The 21,975-nt window shown below is 44.8% G+C and overlaps 2 protein-coding genes across 2 annotated transcripts in view; both read left to right on the forward strand.

Moving 5' to 3' along the window:
* The window catches only part of LOC120026224 (cGMP-dependent protein kinase 1-like), an 8,589-nt gene extending 3,520 nt beyond the window's left edge, over positions 1-5,069 (forward strand). Inside the window, exons 6-11 of the mRNA XM_038971049.1 lie at positions 567-665; positions 856-995; positions 1,228-1,372; positions 4,130-4,260; positions 4,632-4,701; positions 4,889-5,069. Of these exons, the coding sequence (XP_038826977.1) occupies positions 567-665; positions 856-995; positions 1,228-1,372; positions 4,130-4,260; positions 4,632-4,701; positions 4,889-4,987 (684 nt within the window). The 3' untranslated portion in view covers positions 4,988-5,069. The remainder of the gene's footprint in view (positions 1-566; positions 666-855; positions 996-1,227; positions 1,373-4,129; positions 4,261-4,631; positions 4,702-4,888) is intronic.
* Positions 5,070-13,225: 8,156 nt separating this feature from the next.
* On the forward strand, positions 13,226-18,439 carry LOC120026414 (stanniocalcin). Its single transcript, XM_038971273.1, has 5 exons — positions 13,226-13,343; positions 13,659-13,801; positions 13,886-13,993; positions 14,280-14,383; positions 18,142-18,439. Exons 1-5 carry the CDS (start codon positions 13,226-13,228, stop codon positions 18,437-18,439), a joined length of 771 nt encoding a protein of 256 aa, XP_038827201.1.
* Positions 18,440-21,975: the final 3,536 nt, after the last annotated feature.

A 21,975-nucleotide genomic window follows, 5' to 3' on the forward strand; every position in this document is an offset into this window, starting at 1 on the left:
ACACACACACACACACACACACACACATACTGACATCTTGATACTCTTCTGCTCTTTATTTCTTTATCTCTTTCTTAAGAGAGAGAGAGAGAGAGAGAGAGAGAGAGAGAGAGAGAGAGAGAGAGAGAGAGAGAGAGAGAGAGAGAGAGAGAGAGAGAGAGAGAGAGAGAGAGAGAGAGAGAGAGAGAGAGAGAGAGAGAGAGAGAGAGAGAGAGAGAGAGAGAGAGAGAGAGGGGGGAAAGGCAGTAAGGTGGACTGTTTAAAGGCATAGTCAACTTAGTGTATGTAACCTTCTGACCCAGTGGAATTGTGATACAGTGAATTATAAGTGAAATAATCTGTCTGTAAACAATTGTTGAAAAAGTTATTTATGTCATGCACAAAGTAGATGTCCTAACTGACTTGCCAAAACTATAGTTTGTTAACAAGAAATTTGTGGAGGGATTGAAAAACTAGTTTTAATATCTAAGTGTATGTAAACTTCCGACTTCAACTGTATATAACCATACAGACTCGTTAATTACAGTGAAAATATATCGGGCAATTGATTGACCCCTTGTCAATCAAGGTTGGAGGCAGAGGCAGGGTTTTTCTCCAGTGTGTCTCTCACTGATTTCCACGTCATCTGCACCCTCGGACTAGGATGCTTCAGTCGCGTCGAGCTGGTAAGTGTGAGTGTGTGTGTATATAATGTGTGCTCGCTTACATGAGTGTGTGTCTGTAATGCCTGTGTGTGTGTGTGTGTGTGTGTGTGTGTGTGTGTGTGTGTGTGTGTGTGTGTGTGTGTGTGTGTGTGTGTGTGTGTGTGTGTGTGTGTGTGTGTGTGTTTAATTTGTATAATGTGTGTGTCTTCAGGTTCAGTTAAAGAGTGACACCAGTCGGTCCTTTGCTCTGGAGGTTCTAAAGAAGCGTCACATTATGGACACCAGCCAACAGGGCCACATCCTCTCAGAGAGACGCATTATGATGGATGCACACAGCCCCTTCACCGTCAGGTACACACAAACACAGATACACACACCACACAGCCCCTTCACCGTCAGGTACACACAAACACAGATACACACACCACACAGCCCCTTCACTGTCAGGTACACACAAACACAGATACACACACCACACAGCCCCTTCACCGTCAGGTACACACAAACACAGATACACACACCACACAGCCCCTTCACCGTCAGGTACACAGATAAACACACTGACGCTGTGTGTCCTGTCCAGGTTGTATCGGACGTTCAGGGACTCTAAATATCTGTACATGCTGCTGGAGGCCTGTCTGAGAGGAGAACTGTGGACTCTACTGAGAGACAGGTGGGTGTGTGTAAGTCTAGAGCAACTGCAAGTAAAACCTGACTGTAAACAAATTGCCTAACCAGCTATGCCCTAACCCTAACCCTCGCTTCATGTCCACATCCCAGTTTAACCCTACCCTCAACCAAAACCCTAACCCTAGCTTCATGTCCACATCCCACTTTAACCCTCAACCAAAACCCTAACCCTCGCTTCATGTTCACATCCCAGTTTAACCCTACCCTCAACCAAAACCCTAACCCTAGCTTCATGTCCACATCCCACTTTAACCCTCAACCAAAACCCTAACCCTAGCTTCATGTCCACATCCCAGTTTAAACCTACCCTCAACCAAAACCCTAACCCTCGCTTCATGTTCACATCCCAGTTTAAACCTACCCTCAACCAAAACCCTAACCCTAGCTTCATGTCCACATCCCAGTTTAACCCTACCCTCAACCAAAACCCTAACCCTAGCTTCATGCCCACATCCCAGTTTAAACCTACCCTCAACCAAAACCCTAACCCTAGCTTCATGTCCACATCCCAGTTTAAACCTACCCTCAACCAAAACCATAACCCTAGCTTCATGTCCACATCCCAGTTTAAACCTACCCTCAACCAAAACCCTAACCCTAGCTTCATGTCCACATCCCAGTTTAAACCTACCCTCAACCAAAACCCTAACCCTAGCTTCATGTCCACATCCCAGTTTAAACCTACCCTCAACCAAAACCCTAACCCTAGCTTCATGTACACATCCCAGTTTAAACCTACCCTCAATCAAAACCCTAACCCTAGCTTCATGTCCACATCCCAGTTTAAACCTACCCTCAACCAAAACCCTAACCCTAGCTTCATGTACACATCCCAGTTTAACCCTACCCTCAACCAAAACCCTAACCCTAGCTTCATGTACACATCCCAGTTTAACCCTACCCTCAACCAAAACCCTAACCCTAGCTCCATGTCCACATCCCAGTTTAAACCTACCCTCAACCAAAACCCTAACCCTAGTTTCATGTCCACATCCCAGTTTAAACCTACCCTCAACCAAAACCCTAACCCTAGCTTCATGTCCACATCCCAGTTTAAACCTACCCTCAACCAAAACCCTAACCCTAGTTTCATGTCCACATCTCGGGTTCAAGTCTTAACCTCAACCACAATGGAGCTGCATTGGAAAGCGGCCGTTTTACGGGCTCCTGACCAATATTGTGCTATTTTGTGGAGGGTTTTTGCGCTGATCGTAACTTGTTTGTACATAATGTTTCCGCCATCATTTTCTATGACTGAAAATAGCTACTGGACATCAGAACAGCGATCACTAACCTCCATTTGGATGAGGATGTCTACTTCATATTGAATTTTACGGACCAGGCCCAAATCCTGACACTCGAAGGAGGAGGAGACGGCGCTATAGAGGCTGGCGCGCAGGCACTCTGATAAGACTACGGTGGCGAGTAAATAAATCGCCTCTACCCTCTGTTCTATTGCCGAATGTGCAATCGCTTGAGAATCAACTGGACTAGCTCTGTACGAGTCTATCTTATCAACAGGGACATTAAGAACTGTAATATACTATCCTTCTCGAAGTCACGGCTGAACAAGGACATAAATAAAATACATCTAGCTAGTTTTTATATGCATTGGCAGGACAGAACGGCAGAGTCCGGTAAGATCGGGGGGTGGTGTGTGTCTCTTTGACAATAACAGCTGGTGCGTGATCTCTAATATTAAAGAAGTCTTGAGGTTCTGCTCGCCTGAGTTAGAATACCTCACGATAAGCTGTAGACCATACATCTGTATTTTTTGTAGCTGTCTATTTACCACCACAAACCGATGCTGGCACTAAGACCGCACTCAACAAGTTGTATAGGACCATAAACTGGTGATTTTATTGCAGGAAAATTGAAATCCGTTTTACCTCATTTCTACCAGCATGTCACCTGTACAACTAGAGGATCAAAACTCTAGATCACCTTTACTCCATACACAGAGACACATACACTCTAGATCACCTTTACTCCATACACAGAGACACATACACTCTAGATCATCTTTACTCCATACACAGAGACACATACACTCTAGATCACCTTTACTCCATACACAGAGACACATACACTCTAGATCACCTTTACTCCATACACAGAGACACATACACTCTAGATCACCTTTACTCCATACACAGAGACACATACACTCTAGATCACCTTTACTCCATACACAGAGACACATACACTCTAGATCACCTTTACTCCATACACAGAGACACATACACTCTAGATCACCTTTACTCCACTCACAGTAACACATACACTCTAGATCACCTTTACTCCATACACAGAGACACATACACTCTAGATCACCTTTACTCCATACACAGAGACACATGCACTCTAGATCACCTTTACTCCATACACAGAGACACATACACTCTAGATCACCTTTACTCCATACACAGAGACACATACACTCTAGATCACCTTTACTCCATACACAGAGACACATACACTCTAGATCACCTTTACTCCATACACAGAGACACATACACTCTAGATCACCTTTACTCCATACACAGAGACACATACACTCTAGATCACCTTTACTCCACTCACAGTAACACATACACTCTAGATCACCTTTACTCCATACACAGAGACACATACACTCTAGATCACCTTTACTCCATACACAGAGACACATACACTCTAGATCACCTTTACTCCATACACAGAGACACATACACTCTAGATCACCTTTACTCCACTCACAGTAACACATACACTCTAGATCACCTTTACTCCATACACAGAGACACATACAAAACTCTAGATCACCTCTACTCCACACACAGAGACACATGTGTGTGTGTGTGTTTGTGTGTGAGTTGCACAGGGACAACCCATCTGAGAGGGTGGGGAACCTGAAGAACGGGGTGAAGGACATCCAAAAACACAAGTAAGAATTACCATGGTGATGATGACTACTGTTCCTACCTACCAATAGGACTGCATGGAATAGAAATAGCTATATTTTCTGATATAAAGTTGAATTCTTTAGCTACCATACAGGCCTGATTCTCACTAGAGCAGTTGAAGCAACAGATATGATTTCGCCTCAGTTCTATGCCTAAGAGTCAGTTATTGACTTTGTCAAGGTTGTCTTTTTTCAGGCCTTCACTTGAAATGGCCACATAGGGCTCTTGTTAAAGGCACTGCAGTTTATAGGGAATTGGGTGCCATTTCGGACACAGCCCAGGTCGTCTTGATACTACAAGGAGAGGTGTGATTGTTTGGTTCTGGGTGTGACTGTTTCCTGTTTGTCTCCAGGTGGTTTGAAGGTTTTATTAACTGGGAGGGACTCCGACAGGCAACTCTGGCCCCTCCCTTCACTCCTACTGTGAGTACACACACACACACACACACACACACACACACACACACACACACACACACACACACACACACACACACACACACACACACACACACACACACACACACACACACACACACACACACACACACACACACACACACACACCACACAGACACACACACACTCAGCACTATCTCCTCTCTCCCAGGTGAAGGGTCCACTGGACACTGGCAACTTTGACTGTTTCCCTGATGACAACGAGGACCCGCCCCCAGATGACGAGTCTGGCTGGGATCTAGAGTTCTGACTTAAAAACACACACTGAGTATACCAAACATTAGGAACACCTTCCTAATGTTGACTCCAATGCTTCCCACTGTTGTGTCAAGTTGTCTGTATGTCCTTTGGGTGGTGGACCATTCTTGATAGACACAGGAAACTGTTGAACATGAAAAACCCAGCAGCGTTGCAGTTCTTGACACGAACCGGTGCGCCTGGCACCTACTACCATACCCCGTTCAACTTAAATCTTTTGTCTTGCCCATTCACCATCTGAATGGCACACATACGCAATCCACAGTGGTATAAAGTACTTAAGTCTAAATAATTGAATGTACTACTTAAGTAATTTTATGGGGTATTTGTACTTTACTATTTATATTTTTGACAACTTTTATTTTTACTTCACTACATTCCTAAAGCAAATTATGTACTTTTTACTCCATACATTTTCCCTGACACCCAAAAGTACTCGTTACATTTTGAATGCTGAGCAGAACAAGAAAATTGTCTAATTCACACACGTATCAAGAGAACATTCCCGGTCATTCCTACTGCATCTGATCTGGCGGACTCACTAAACACATGCTTCGTTTGTAAATGATGTCTGAGTGTTGGAGTGTGCCCCTGGCTATCCATTAAAAAAAATGGGGACTTCTGGTTTACTTAATATAAGGAATTAATTTAGATACTTAAGTATATTTACGCAATTATATTTACTTTTGATACTTAAGTATATTTCAAACCAAATACTTTTAGACTTTTACTCAAGTAGTATTTTACTGGGTGACTTTCACTTTTACTTGAGTCATTTTATATTAAGGTATCTTTACTTTTACTCAAGTATGACAACTGGGTGCTTTTTCCACCACTGACAATCCATGTATTAATTGTCTCAAGGCTTTAAAAATCCTTTGAATGAGAACCTGCCTAGGTGTAGGTGCTTTTACCAGGTATACTAGGTTTACCAAGTATACCAGGTGGGTTTATCAGGTACACAGGCTGTCTCTGCCAGGGTGAGCTGAGGATTATAGAATCTCCAGGTAATTAGACAATCAGCTGTTGTTTTCACATGCTCTTCATGACAGTTTTCTACAAAACAAAGTATATTCTAGAGATTTGTTTGTGTTGATATGTTCTGAATGGGTCGGGGAATAGTGTACAGTTCCACAACATTTAGTCATAACATATAAGCAAAATAAAAACCTGAAACCCTGTATGAAATTTCTGAATACCTTAACAGAACACAGTGTCATGCAGAAACACCCAGAAGGAGGGAGAGGTGACAGTGTGTGTGAAAGGAAGAATGGGAGAAATAATGAGAGGAAGAGTGTGAGAATGAGTGTGAGAGTGAATGAGGGGAAAGTTAATGAAAGGTAAAACAGGATCATTTCCGTTCTCAGACGTCACAGCACTGAGGTCCTTATCAGATCATTTAACCCATTATAGGCTGAAGAGGTGTGTGTGTGTGTGTGTGTGTGTGTGTGTGTGTGTGTGTGTGTGTGTGTGTGTGTGTGTGTGTGTATGTGTGTGTGTGTGTGTGTGTGTGTGTGTGTGTGTGTGTGTGTGTGTGTGTGTGTGTGTGTGTGTGTGTGTGTGTGTGTGAGAGCTATGAGATGTTATCAGATCCTAAGAAGTTGCCCCGGGTAACACAGGTCATCTTGGAAACTCTGTCCCCCTTCACAAATGACCTCTTTCCCCCTGATAACACACACACACACACATACTGTGCCTTCAAAATGGATGAAATATATAATTTTTGGCCCACAATACCGCATAATGATCAGGTGAAAACATGTTTTTCAAAGAAATTGCTAATTTATTGAAAATGTAATACAGAAATATCTCATTTACATAAGTATTCACACCCTGAGTCAATACTTTGTAGAAGCACCTTTGGCAGCGGATACAGCTGTGAGTACTTCTGGGCAAGTCTCTAAGAGCTTTCCACACCTGGATTGTGCAACATTTGCCCATTATTCTTTAAAAAATCATTCAATTATATTGCTTGATCAATACTAGACAACCATTTCAGGTCTTGCCATAGATTTTCAAGTAAATTTTAGACTAAACTGTAACTTGGCCTCTCAGGAACATTCACTGTCTTCTTGGTAAGTACTCAAGTGTAGATGTGGCCTTGTGTTTTAGGTTATTGTCCTGCTGAAAGGTGAATTCATCACTCAGTGTCTGGTGGAAAGCAGACTGAACCAGGTTTACCTCTAGGATTTTGCTTGTGCTTACAGTAGCTCCATTCCATTTACTTTTTATCCTGAAAAAGAGAGAGAGAGAGCAAGAGAGAGAGAGAGAGAGAAAGTCTCTCTAATAAGAAGTAATTGTTCTGAGGAGGAGAGGAGCTCAGAAGCCCAGGCTCCACTGAACACTGTTTGTTTATTTGAAAGATGGAGGACAGGTGGGACACAAAAATCACACAAAACCAGAAATATTCATAAAACCATATTCACAGTTTAAGGCTCTTTTCAGGAACAATAAGCCTACACAATGCACCAAATCACTACAATAATCAAACACTTACACAGATATGAATGTTCTCATGAAAAGTACTTGTGGTTTGGGGTGAGTGAGTGCAGCTAAACCATTCTACATTCCGCCAGTTAGTAGTGATAACAGTCTATTGTGCTGCTGCTGCTGTTCACAATGATTGATCTGATTTTCAAATCAAACTGTATTGGTCACATACACATGGTTAGCAGATGTAAATGTGAGTGTAGCGAAATGCTTGTGCTTCTAGTTCCGACCGTGCAGTAATATCTAACAGGTAATCTAACAATTCCACAAAAACTACCTTATACACACAAATGTAAAGGGATGGAATAAGAATATGTACAAATACATATATGGATGAGCGATGGCCGAGCGGCATAGGCAAGATGTAATAGATGGTATAAAATACAATATATACATATGAGATGAGTAATGTAAGACATGTAAACATTATTAAAGTGGCATTATTTAAAGTGACTAGTGATCCATTTATTAAATAGGCAAATGATTTGAGTCTGTATGTAGGCAGCAGCCTCTCTGTGTTACTGATGGCTGTTTAACAGTCTGATGGCCTTGAGATAGAAGCTGTTTTTCAGTCTCTCGGCCCCAGCTTTGATGCACCTGTACTGACCTCGCCTTCTGGATGATAGCGGGGTGAACAGGCAGGCGCTCGGGTGGTTGTTGTCCTTGATTAACTTTTTGGCCTTCCTGTGACATCGTGTGCTGTAGGTGTCCTGGAGGGCAGGTAGTTTGCCCCCGGTGATGCGTTGTGCAGACCTCACTACCCTCTGGAGAGCCTTACGGTTGTGGGCGGAGCAGTTGCCGTACCAGGCGGTGATACAGCCCGACAGGATGCTCTCGATTGTGCATCGAATTTCTTCAGCCTCCTGAGGTTGAACAGACACTGTTGTGCCTTTTTCACCACGCTGTCTGTGTGGGTGGACCATTTCAGTTTGTCCGTGATGTGTACGCCGAGGAACTTAAAACTTTCCACCTTTTCCACTACTGTCCCGTCGATGTGGCTAGGTGGGTGCTCCATCTGCTGTTTCCTGAAGTCAACAATCATCTCCTTTGTTTTGTTGACGTTGAGTGTGAGGTTATTTTCCTGACACCACACTCCGAGGGCCCTCACCTCCTCCCTGTAGGCCGTCTCATCGTTGTTGGTAATGAAGCCTACCACTGTAGTGTCGTCCGCAAACTTGATGATTGAGTTGGAGGCGTGCATGGCCACGCAGTCATGGGTGAACAGGGAATACAGGAGAGGGCTGAGAACGCACCCTTGTGGGGCCCCAGTGTTGAGGATCAGCGGGGTGGAGATGTTGTTACCTACCCTCACCACCTGAGGGCGGCCCGTCAGGAAGTCCAGGACCCAGTTGCACAGGGCGGGGTCGAGACCCAGGGTCTCGAGCTTAATCACGAGTTTGGAGGGTACTATGGTGTTAAATGCTGAGCTGTAGTCGATGAACAGCATTCTTACATAGGTATTCCTCTTGTCCAGATGGGTTAGAGCAGTGTGCAGTGTGATTGCGATTGCGTCGTCTGTGGACCTATTGGGGTGGTAAGAAATTGGAGTGGGTCTAGGGTGTCAGGTAGGGTGGAGGTGATATGGTCCTTGACTAGTCTCTCAAAGCACTTCATAATGACGAAAGTGAGTGCTACGGAGCGATAGTCATTTAGCTCATTTACCTTCACTTTCTTGGGAACAGGAACAATGGTGGCCCTCTTGAAGCATGTGGGAACAGCAGACTGAGATAAGGATTGATTGAATATGTCCGTAAACACACCAGCCAGCTGGTCTGCACATGCTCTGTGGACGCGGCTGGGGATGCCGTCTGGGCCGGCAGCCTTGCGAGGGTTAACATGATTAAATGTTTTCCTCACGTTGGCTGCAGTGAAGGAGAGCCCACAGGTTTTGGTAGCGGGCCGTGTCAGTGGCACTGTGTTGTCCTCAAAGCGAGCAAAGAAGTTGTTTAGTTTGTCTGAGAGCAAGACATCGTGGTCCGCGACGGGGCTGGCTTTCCTTTTGTAGTCCGTGATTGACTGTAGACCCTGCCACATACCTCTCGTATCTGAGCCGTTGAATTGCGACTCTACTTTGCCTCTATACTGATGCTTAGCTTGTTTGATTGCCTTGCGGAGGGAATAGCTACACTGTTTGTATTCTTGTATGCCCTGATTAAAAGCAGTGGTTTGCGCTTTCAGTTTTGCGCGAATGCTGCCATCAATCCATGGTTTCTGGTTGGAGAATGTTTTAATAGACGCTGTGGGTACAACATCACCGATGCACTTGCTAATAAACTCGCTCACCGAATCAGCGTATTCATCAATGTTATTGTCCGACGGTATGCGGAACATATCCCAGTCCACGTGATCGAAGCAATCTTGAAGCGTGGAATCCGATTGGTCGGACCAGCGTTGAACAGACCTGAGAACGGGCGCTTCCTGTTTTAGTTTCTGTCTGTAGGCTGGTAGCAACAAAATGGAGTCGTGGTCAGATTTTCCGAAAGGAGGGCGGGGGAGGGCTTTATATACGTCGCGGAAGTTAGAATAACAATGATCCAGGGTTTTGCCAGCCCGGGTCGCGCATTTGATATGCTGATAAAATTTAGGGAGCCTTGTTTTCAGATTAGCCTTGTTAAAATCCCCAACTACTATAAATTCAGCCTCAGGATATGTGGTTTCCAGTTTACATAGAGTCAAATGAAGTTCATTCAGGGCCGTCGATGTGTCTGCTTGGGGCGGGATATACACGACTGTGATTATGATCGAAGAGAATTCTCTTGGTAGATATTGCGGTCGGCATTTGATTGTAAGGAATTCTAGGTCAGGTGAACAAAAGGACTTGAGTTCCTGTATGTTGTTATGATCACACCACGTCTCGTTAATCATAAGGCATACACCCCCCCACCCCTTCTTCTTACTAGATAGATGTTTGTTTCTGTCGGCGCGATGCGTGAAGAAGCCAGGTTGCAGACCGCACCACCCTCTGGAGAGCCTTGCGGCTGATGGTGGTGCAGTTGCCGTACCAGGTGGTGATACAGCCCGACAGGATGCTCTCAATTGTACATCTGTAAAAGTTTGTGAGGGTTTTAGGTGACAAGCCAAATTTCTTCAGCCTCCTGAGGTTGAAGAGGCGCTGTTGCGCCTTCTTCACCACACTGTCTGTGTGGGTGGACCATTTCAGTTTGTCTGTGATGTGAATGCCGAGGAAGCCTACACGATTGAACAATTTCAAATGAAACGTGACTGGAATTGTTAAAAACAACACATTTTCATTCCCTAGGTCTAATTTAACTAGAATATGGGGTTCTATTGTTTAAAAAATGAAGCTAAAAAAAAGCTGAAGTATTCTAAATTAAACTTGAGCTAATTGTAGGCTAGTCTTTTCACAATACTGAAATGTTCCTTGTTTTGCAGACAAATATTGTTTTCCCCACGAACTCACCTGAACATTTGTCTCTCTCACCCCAGCAGACTCTTGTAACCTCGCCCTATGCACTTGCAGTGGTGGAAAAAGTATCCAATTGTCATGCTTGAGTAAAAGTAAAGATACCTTAATTAATAGAAAATGACTCAACTAAAAGTGAAAGTTACCCAGTTAAACAGTTAAACAGTCTCAAATTATTGGGTTTTACATATACTTAAGTATCAAAAGTAAATGTAATTGGAAAAATATACTTAAGTATTAAAATCATTTTAAATTCCTTATATTAAGGCACCAATTTTTATTTTATTCTTTTGTTTGTTTTGTATTTACGGTTAGCCAGGGGCACACTCCACAGGACCTCAGAAAAAAAATGGTAGACCTCCACAAGTCTGGTTCATCCTTGGGAGCAATTTCCAAACGGCTGAAGGTACCACGTTCATCTGTACAAACAATAGTATGCAAGTATAAACACCATGGGACCATGCAGCCATCATACCGCTCAGGAAGGAGACGCGTTCTGTCTCCTAGAGATGAATGTACTTTGGTGCGAAAAGTGCAAATCAATCCCAGAACAACAGCAAAGGACCTTGTGAAGATGCTGGAGGAAACAGGTACAAAAGTATCTATATCCACAGTAAAACGAGTCCTATATCGACATAACCTGAAAGGCCGCTCAGCAAGGAAGAAGCCACTGCTCCAAAACTGCCATAAAAAAAGCCAGACTACGGTTTGCAACTGCACATGGGGACAAAGATCATACTTTTTGGAGAAATGTCCTCTGGTTTGATGAAACAAAAATATAACTGTTTGTCCATAATGACCATCGTTATGTTTGGAGGAAAAACGGGAAGGCTTGCAAGCCAAAGAACACCATTCCAACCGTGAAGCACGGGGGTGGCAGCATCATGTTGTGAGGGTGCTTTGCTGCAGGAGGGACTGGTGCACTTCACAAAATCGATGGCATCATAAGGATGGAAAATTATGTGGATATATTGAAGCAACATCTCAAGACATCAGTCAGGAAGTTAAAGCTTGGTCGCAAATGGGTCTTCCAAATGGACAATGACCCCAAGCATACTTCCAAAGTTGTGGCAAACTGGCTTAAGGACAACAAAGTCAAGGTATTGGAGTGGTCATCACAAAGCCCTGACCTCATACCTACAGAAAATGTGTGGGCAGAACTGAAAAAGCGTGTGCGAGCAAGGAGGCCTAAAAAACCTGACTCAGTTACACCAACTCTGTCAGGAGGAATGGGCCAAAATTCACCCAACTTATTGTGGGAAGCTTGTGGAAGGCTACCTGAAATGTTTGCCCCAAGTTAAACAATTTAAAGGCAATGCTACCAAATACTAATTGAGTATATGTAAACTTCTGACCCACTGGGAATGTGATGAAAGAAATAAAAGCTGAAAGAAATAATTCTCTCTACTATTATTCTGACATTTCACATTCTTAAAATAAAGTGGTGATCCTAACTGATTAAATGTCAGGAATTGTGAAAATCTGAGTTTAAATGTATTTGGCTAAGGTGTATGTAAACTTCTGACTGTAATTTACAAGCGAAGCATTTGTGTTTAGTGAGTCCACCAGATCAGAGGCAGAGGATGACCAGGGATGTTCTCTTGTGTGTGAATTTTACCAATTTCCTGTCCTGCTTAGCTTTCAAAATGTAACTAGCACTTCTGGGTGTCAGGGAAAATGTATGGCGTAAAAAGTACATTATTTTCTTTAGGAATGTAGTGAAGTAAAAGTAAAAGTGTCCAAAATATAAATAGTAAAGTCAAGTACAGATACCCCCCAAAAATAATTAAGTAGTACTTTTAAAGTATTATAACGACCCTGGGTTTATAAGCGGGGATATCGACTCTGCTGCTTGAACATGCTTTTGGGGCACAGTCGATAGCGCGTTGGACTTCGGGCTAGAAGGGCTAGGGTTTGAGGCCTGCTCCCTGCCTGTTTCAATACAGTATTTTACTTAAGTAATTCACAACACAGTGCACTTGGGAATAAAATCATCACAAGAGTTTCAATGTTCACAATGAAAGTTCTATCATGAATAAATATAAGCTCACGCACGGAAAGTTTAAAAGTTCCAAAGCGCAAGCTCAGTGGAAACATTCTATAGCGCGTGCCGCTGACCCCCACTGGAGATGCCGGGCGCTGATTGGACAAACCCTCGGGTTATCCAGTGATTTATGTAACAAACGGCTATAAAAACGGCCCATAACTAACACCAGTCAGTGAACGAACAAGATATCAGCAGCCCAACTGTTCTCCACCGACAATTCAAGCCGAACTGTCCAACCTGTCACATCAAGAACATCACCATCTGACAAGATGCTCGCAAAATTTGGCCTGTGCGCGGTCTTCCTTGTCCTGGGGACTGCCGCCACCTTCGACACCGACCCGGAGGAAGCTTCTCCTCGCCGTGCACGCTTCTCATCCAACAGCCCCTGTGAGTAGCCTACATCTGGTTAGCCAACTGTGAAAAAAATATGCAAACTGCAGTTCTTATTCGAAAAGTCTGCAGAGACAGGATGTAATAGGTCCATGCACAAGAGTTGGTTATGAAAGTTGCCTTTCTTCTAAAATAGTTACATTGCCATGGCTAGAGATATAGGCAAATTCCTTAATGTATATTAGTCTATTCCATTACAACCATTGCTAAGGTTTTATCTCTCTCTCTCTCTCTCTCTCTCTCTCTCTCTCTCTCTCTCTCTCTCTCTCTCTCTCTCTCTCTCTCTCTCTCTCTCTCTCTCTCTCTCTCTAGCGGATGTGGCTAGGTGTTTGAATGGTGCTCTAGCCGTGGGATGTGGTACGTTTGCCTGCCTGGAGAATTCTACCTGTGACACTGATGGCATGCACGATATCTGTCAACTGTTCTTTCACACCGCAGCTACCTTTAACACACAGGTAAGCCTACACACACACACACACACACACTTTTTTGACGACCCACTGCAGTGTCTCTAACCCAGTGTTTGTGTGTGTGTGCAGGGTAAGACGTTTGTAAAGGAGAGTCTGAGGTGTATTGCCAACGGCGTCACGTCTAAAGTCTTCCAGACCATCAGGCGCTGTGGAGTCTTCCAGAGAATGATCTCTGAGGTCAGTCACTCTGCTTTATTAGAGATGCACACCATGTCAGCCTTCATATCATCCTATCGGTGCCAAAATGAGCTCTACATTTTTGTCATATCGAGAGCAATTAGGGTTAAGTGCCTTTCTCAAGGGCACATTGACAGATTGTTCACTTAGTTGGCTCTGGGATTCAAACCAGCAACCTTTCAGTTGTTGGCCCAACACTCTCAACTACTTGGCCACTTGTCGTCCTCTACTGTGTGTCACCATGAAGTGCTAGTTTCTGAGTTAAAATTATTGTGTGTGTGTTTAGGTCCAGGAGGAGTGTTACAGTAGACTGGACATCTGTGGTGTGGCTCGCTCTAACCCTGAGGCCATCGGAGAGGTGGTGCAGGTCCCTGCACACTTCCCGAACAGGTGAGCCAGTCAGTGTTTGTGTGTGTGTGTGTGTGTGTGTGTGTGTGTGTGTGTGTGTGTGTGTGTGTGTGTGTGTGTGTGTGTGTGTGTGTGTGTGTGTGTGTGTGTGTGTGTGTGTGTGTGTGTGTGTGTGTGTGTGTGTGTGTGTGGGTCTATCGCGGTGTATGTGTGTCTAACCTTTTACATTTTTAGTCATTTAGCAGATGCTCTTATCCAACTTCCGGCGCCGACAGAGATGGCCACCTCGCTTCGCGTTCCTAGGAAACTATGCAGTATTTCGTTTTTTTACGTGTTATTTCTTACATTGGTACCCTAGGTAATCTTAGGTTTCATTACATACAGTTGGGAGGAACTAATGAATATAAGAGCAACGTCAACTCACCATCATTACGACCAGGAATATGACTTTCCCGAAGCGGATCCTGTGTTTTGCCTTCCACCCAGGACAATGGATCTGATCCCAGCCGGCGAACCAATACAACGACGCCGTAAAAGGGGCAAACGAAGCGGTCTTCTGGTCAGGCTCCGGAGACGGGCACATCGCGCTCCACTCCCTAGCGTACTACTCGCCAATGTCCAGTCTCTTGACAACAAGGTTGATGAAATCCGAGCAAGGGTTGCTTTCCAGAGAGACATCAGAGAATGTAACGTTCTTTGCTCCACGGAAACATGGCTCACTCGAGAGACGCTATCGGAGTCGGTGCAGCCAGCTGGTTTCTTCACGCATCGCGCCGACAGAAACAAGCATCTTTCTGGTAAGAAGAGGGGCGGGGGGTATGCCTTATGATTAACGAGACGTGGTGTGATCATAACAACATACAGGAACTCAAGTCCTTCTGTTCACCTGACTTAGAATTCCTTACAATCAAATGTCGACCGCATTATCTACCAAGGGAATTCTCTTCGATTATAATCACAGCCGTATATATTCCCCCCCAAGCAGACACATCGATGACCCTGAACAAACTTTATTTGACTCTATGTAAACTGGAAACCACATATCCTGAGGCTGCATTCATTGTAGCTGGGGATTTTAACAAGGATAATCTGAAAACAAGACTCCCTAAATTCTATCAGCATATCGATTGCGCAACCAGGGCTGGTAAAACCCTGGATCATTGTTATTCTAACTTCCGCGACGCATATAAGGCCCTCCCCCGCCCTCCTTTCGGAAAAGCTGACCACAACTCCATTTTGTTGCTTCCAGCCTACAGACAGAAACTAAAACAAGAAGCTCCCGCGCTCAGGTCTGTTCAACGCTGGTCCGACCAATCTGATTCCACGCTTCAAGAATGCTTCGATCACGTGGATTGGGATATGGTCCGCATTGCGTCCAACAACAACATTGACGAATACGCTGATTCGGTGAGCGAGTTAATTAGAAAGTGCATCAGCGATGTTGTACCCACAGCAACTATTAAAATATTCCCCAACCAGAAACCGTGGATTGATGGCAGCATTCACGCAAAACTGAAAGCGCAACCCACTGCTTTTAACCAGGGCAAGGTGACCGGAAACATGACCGAATACAAACAGTGTAGCTATTCCCTCCGCAAGGCAATCAAACAAGCTAAGCGTCAGTATAGAGACAAAGTAGAGTTGCAATTCAACGGCTCAGACACAAGAGGTATGTGGCAGGGTCTACAGTCAATCACGGATTACAAAAAGAAAACCGTCCCCGTCGCGGACCAGGATGTCTTGCTCCCAGACAGACTAAATAACTTCTTTGCTCGCTTTGAGGACAATACAGTGCCACTGACACGGCCCGCTACCAAAACCTGCGGACTCTCCTTCACTGCAGCCGACGTGAGTAAAACAGTTAAACGTGTTAACCCTCGCAAGGCTGCAGGCCCAGACGGTATCCCCAGCCGCGTCCTCAGAGCATGCGCAGACCAGCTGGCTGGTGTGTTTACGGACATATTCAATCAATCCTAATCCCAGTCTGCTGTTCCCACATGCTTCAAGAGGGCCACCATTGTTCCTGTTCCCAAGAAAGCTAAGGTAACTGAGCTAAACGACTACCGCCCCGTAGCACTCACTTCCGTCATCATGAAGTGCTTTGAGAGACTAGTCAAGGACCATATCACCTCCACCCTACCTGACACCCTAGACCCACTCCAATTTGCTTACCTCCCCAATAGGTCCACAGACGACGCAATCGCAGCCACACTGCACACTGCCCTAACCCATCTGGACAAGGGGAATACCTATGTGAGAATGCTGGTCATCGACTACAGCTCAGCATTTAACACCATAGTACCCTCCAAACTCGTCATCAAGTTCGAGACCCCGGGTCTCGACCCCGCCCTGTGCAACTGGGTACTGGACTTCCTGACGGGCCGCCACCCAGGTGGTGAGGGTAGGTAACAACATCTCCACCCCGCTGATCCTCAACACTGGGGCCCCACAAGGGTGCGTTCTGAGCCCTCTCCTGTACTCCCTGTTCACCCACGACTGCGTGGCCATGCACGCCTCCAACTCAATCATCAAGTTTGCGGACGACACTACAGTGGTAGGCTTGATTACCAACAACGACGAGACGGCCTACAGGGAGGAGGTGAGGGCCCTCGGAGTGTGGTGTCAGGAAAATAACCTCACACTCAACGTCAACAAAACAAAGGAGATGATTGTGGACTTCAGGAAACAGCAGAGGGAGCACCCCCCTATCCACATCGACGGGACAGTAGTGGAGAGGGTAGTAAGTTTTAAGTTCCTCGGCGTACACATCACGGACAAACTGAAATGGTCCACCCACACAGACAGCGTGGTGAAAAAGGCACAACAGTGCCTGTTCAACCTCAGGAGGCTGAAGAAATTCGGCTTGTCACCAAAAACACTCACAAACTTTTACAGATGCACAATCGAGAGCATCCTGTCGGGCTGTATCACCGCCTGGTATGGCAACTGCTCCGCCCACAACTGTAAGGCTCTCCAGAGGGTAGTGAGGTCTGCACAACGCATCACTGGGGGCAAACTACCTGCCCTCCAGGACACCTACACCACCCGATGTCACAGGAAGGCCATAAAGATCATCAAGGACAACAACCACCCGAGCCCCTGCCTGTTCACCCCGCTATCATCCAGAAGGCGAGGTCAGTACAGGTGCATCAAAGCAGGCACCGAGAGACTGAAAAACAGCTTCTATGTCAAGGCCATCAGACTGTTAAACAGCCACCACTAACACTGAGTGGCTGCTGCCAACATACTGACTCAACTCCAGCTCACTTTAATAATGGAAATTGATGGAAATTGATCAAAAATGTATCACTAGCCACTTTAAACAATGCCACTTAATATAATGTATATGTATTTACTGTACTCTATATCATCTACTGCATCTTGCCATCTTTATTTAATACAGGTATCACTAGCCACTCTAAACTATGCACTTTTATGTTTACATACCCTACATTACTAATCTCATATGTATATACTGTACTCGATACCATCTACTGCATCTTGCCTATGCCGTTCTGTACCATCACTCATTCATATCTTTATGTACATATTCTTTATCCCTTTACACTTGTGTGCATAAGGTAGAAGTTGTGGAATTGTTAGGTTAGATTACCTGTTGGTTATTACTGCATTGTCGGAACTAGAAGCACAAGCATTTCGCTACACTCGCATTAACATCTGCTAACCATGTGTATGTGACAAATACAATTTGATTTGATTTACAGTAGAGAGTGCATACATTTTTATATTTGTTCGTACTGTGTGTGTGTATGTCATAACACGGTGTGTGTGTGTTCCAGGTACTACAGCACTCTGCTCCAGTCCCTGCTAGCCTGTGATGAGGAGACAGTGGCTGTGGTCAGGGCAGGGCTTGTTGCTAGGCTGGGGCCAGACATGGAGACTCTCTTCCAGCTGCTGCAGAACAAACACTGCCCCCAGGGTTCTAACCAGGGTCCTAACTCTGCCACCGCTGGCTGGCGCTGGCCAATGGGGTCGCCTCCTTCCTTCAAGATCCAGCCCAGCATGAGAGGAAGAGACCCCACCCACCTATTTGCTAGGAAACGCTCTGTGGAGGCATTGGAGAGAGAGATGGAGTAGATTGGAGAAGAGGAGACAGACATACACACCACTTATACCTTAAGCATACATTCACGTGTACACACACACACACACACACACACACACACACACACACACACACACACACACACACACACACACACACACACACACACACACACACACACACACACACACACACACACCACAGCTACCTTAAACACAAAACACACTCATGATAGCTTTGCTCACACACACACTGACTCACACGCACACTGACACACACACATTTTCACACACATGCACACACACATAGCTATACCCTCAAATGACTAAGGCTAAATTATTAATGGAAGTTTGGGGCTGTTGTAATGTAGTATTTGATTTGGGGAAGCATCTATCTGTAAATGCTGTTGAAAGTATTTCTGTGTGGGTTGATACTTGATGAGCGGGAGATGAAACCTGTTACCTAGAGCTTGAATGTGGAGCATTATATCTGCTCAGAATAGACTCAACTAAACATGAGAGCTGTTGAAAAGTCTGAACATTTAATATTAACAATTTAAACATTTCAAATGCCACCTAAGAAAACGAACCATCACTGTAGTTCCATTTGATTTCAACGTGGCACTACAGCCATAACATCCCCGTTTTGACCAGTCATTAAAGACCTATGGGTATATTATTATAATAATATTATTGATATTTATTTTCTTACAGAATGTTTATTTATGATGTTGATGTTGTGTTGTATCTAGTTGTAACTCGGTTTGAGTTTTCCGCAGTGGGTGGGGTTTGACATCCTGACATGACGTCACTGGCTGATGTGTTGCTCTATGAGGATGTCACCACCTCCTCAGAGGGACAGTGTGATGTCACCATGCTGGTCGTGGGACTCACCGCGTCCCTCTCTGTCTTCATCTGTGTTAATGTAAGATCCTGTAGTGTGTAAAGACATTATAGAGTGATCCTATGCTGTGTTCCTCAGATGTGGTTATGTTGTGTATGTTTTGAGATCCTGTGTGAGAATGTGTGCTAGTCTGGTACTATACACCGTGGGGCTTGGGGTCATTCTCTCTGCTATGAATAAATGTTGTGATCTTCATCATTTTGTCTGAGGTGATTTGTGTCGAGACTCACTAGTGATTAAACGATCACAGTTTCAAACATTGGTGATCTTTAATAATTTGCATTGGTGTAGTGTGAGGTTAAGGTATTTTCTAAGTTTGCTCTGTCATTCCCATTTCAATCCAATGGGTTCCAATATAGTCCTGTGGTTGATCCCTGGTCAGGGGCGTTGCTACGTTGGCTGATCCCTGGTCAGGGGCGTCGCTACGTTGGCTGATCCCTGGTCAGGGGCGTCGCTACGTTGGCTGATCCCTGGTCAGGGGCAATGCTACATTGGCTGATCCCTGGTCAGGTGCAGTGCTACCTTGGTACAGCCCAGTCATTGGTACAGCAAGACTAGTTCTGGTATGTCTCTCCAGTCCCAGCCAAACTCCCTAGGCCTATGGCTTTACCAGACTTCTGTACATACAGCCAGGAGTCTAAATTACAGGCCTGCAAAACCTCCTGTCTTCTCACCACTTTCTCAGTCAGTTTCTATGCTTTCACATACTCATCTGTTCAAGTACTTAGGGCCGGTTTACCAAACAAGTCTCTGTCCAGGAAACCAGTGTACAGCAGTGGATCAAAACGTCCTGTTTATTGTGATCAAGTGTTGAGATAATACTACTGACAATATCACTAATGATAATGGGTCCTTTATCAATCAGTCTGATCAGTTATGATGTCATTATAATAATAATAATATATAATAATATGGCTACATTTTTATTTTATTTCACCTTTATTTAACCAGGTAGGCAAGTTGAGAGTAAGTTCTCATTTACAATTGCGACCTGGCCAAGATAAAGCAAAGCAGTTCGACACATACAACAACACAGAGTTACACATGGAGTAAAACAAACATACAGTCAATAATACAGTAGAAAAATAAGTCTATATACAATGTGAGCAAATGAGGTGAGATAAGGGAGGTAAGGGCAAAAAAAGGCCATGGTGGCGAAGTAAATACAATATAGCAAGTAAAACACTGGAATGGTAGATTTGCAGTGGAAGAATGTGCAAAGTAGAAATAGAAATGATGGGGTGCAAAGGAGCTAAATAAATAAATAGATAAATACAGTAGGGGAAGAGGTAGTTATTTGGCATAAATTATAGATGGGCTATGTACAGGTGCAGTAATCTGTGAGCTGCTCTGACAGCTGGTGCTTAAAGCTAGTGAGGGAGATAAGTGTTTCCAGTCCAGAGATTTTTGTAGTTCGTTCCAGTCATTGGCAGCAGAGAACTGGAAGGAGAGGCGGCCAAAGGAGGAATTGGATTTGGGGGTGACCAGAGAGATATACCTGCTGGAGCGCGTGCTACAGGTGGGTGCTGCTATGGTGAACAGCGACCTGAGATAAGGGGGGACTTTACCTAGCAGGTCTTGTAGATGACCTGGAGCCAGTGGGTTTGGCGACGAGTATGAAGCGAGGGCCAGCCAACGAGAGCATACAGGTCGCAGTGGTGGGTAGTATATGGGGCTTTGGTGACAAAACGGATGGCACTGTGATAGACTGCATCCAATTTATTGAGTAGGGTATTGGAGGCTATTTTGTAAATGACATCGCCGAAGTCGAGGATCGGTAGGATTGGTCAGTTTTACGAGGGTATGTTTGGCAGCATGAGTGAAGGATGCTTTGTTGCGAAATAGGAAGCCAATTCTAGATTTAACTTTGGATTGGAGATGTTTGATGTGAGTCAGGAAGGAGAGTTTACAGTCTAACCAGACACCTAGGTATTTGTAGTTGTCCACATATTCTAAGTCAGAACCGTACAGAGTAGTGATGCTGGACGGGCAAGCAGGTGCAGGCAGCGATCGGTTGAAGAGCATGCCTTTAGTTTTACTTGTATTTAAGATCAGTTGGAGGCCACGGAAGGAGAGTTGTACGGCATTGAAGCTCGTCTGGAGGGTTGTTAACACAGTGTCCAAAGAAGGGCCAGATGTATACAGTATGGTGTCGTCTGCGTAGAGGTGGATCAGAGACTCACCAGCAGCAAGAGCGACATCATTGATGTATACAGAGAAGAGAGTAGGCCCAAGAATTTAACCCTGTGGCACCCCCATAGAGACTGCCAGAGGCCCGGACAACAGGCCCTCCGATTTGACACACTGAACTCTATCAGAGAAGTAGTTGGTGAACCAGGCGAGGCAATCATTTGAGAAACCAAGGCTATCGAGTCTGCCGATGAGGATGTGGTGATTGACAGAGTCGAAAGCCTTGGCCAGGTCAATGAATACGGCTGCACAGTATTGTTTCTTATCGATGGCGGTTAAGATATCGTTTAGGACCTTGAGCGTGGCTGAGGTGCACCCATGACCAGCTCTGAAACCAGATTGCATAGCGGAGAAGGTGCGGTGGGATTCGAAATGGTCAGTAATCTGTTTGTTGACTTGGCTTTCGAAGACCTTAAAAAGGCAGGGTAGGATAGATATAGGTCTGTAGCAGTTTGGGTCTAGAGTGTCCCCCCCT

This window comes from Salvelinus namaycush, chromosome 31, assembly GCF_016432855.1.
Source record: "Salvelinus namaycush isolate Seneca chromosome 31, SaNama_1.0, whole genome shotgun sequence".
Classification (NCBI taxonomy): Eukaryota; Metazoa; Chordata; class Actinopteri; order Salmoniformes; family Salmonidae; genus Salvelinus; species Salvelinus namaycush.

Bases quoted from the DNA above. Each gene is read 5' to 3' on its own strand.
- LOC120026414 (XM_038971273.1), top strand. From the start codon at position 13,226: ATGCTCGCAAAATTTGGCCTGTGCGCGGTCTTCCTTGTCCTGGGGACT. The intron at 13,344-13,658 runs GTGAGTAGCCTA...CTCTCTCTCTAG, and splicing joins CTTCTCATCCAACAGCCCCT to CGGATGTGGCTAGGTGTTTG. The intron at 14,384-18,141 runs GTGAGCCAGTCA...TGTGTGTTCCAG, and splicing joins CCTGCACACTTCCCGAACAG to GTACTACAGCACTCTGCTCC.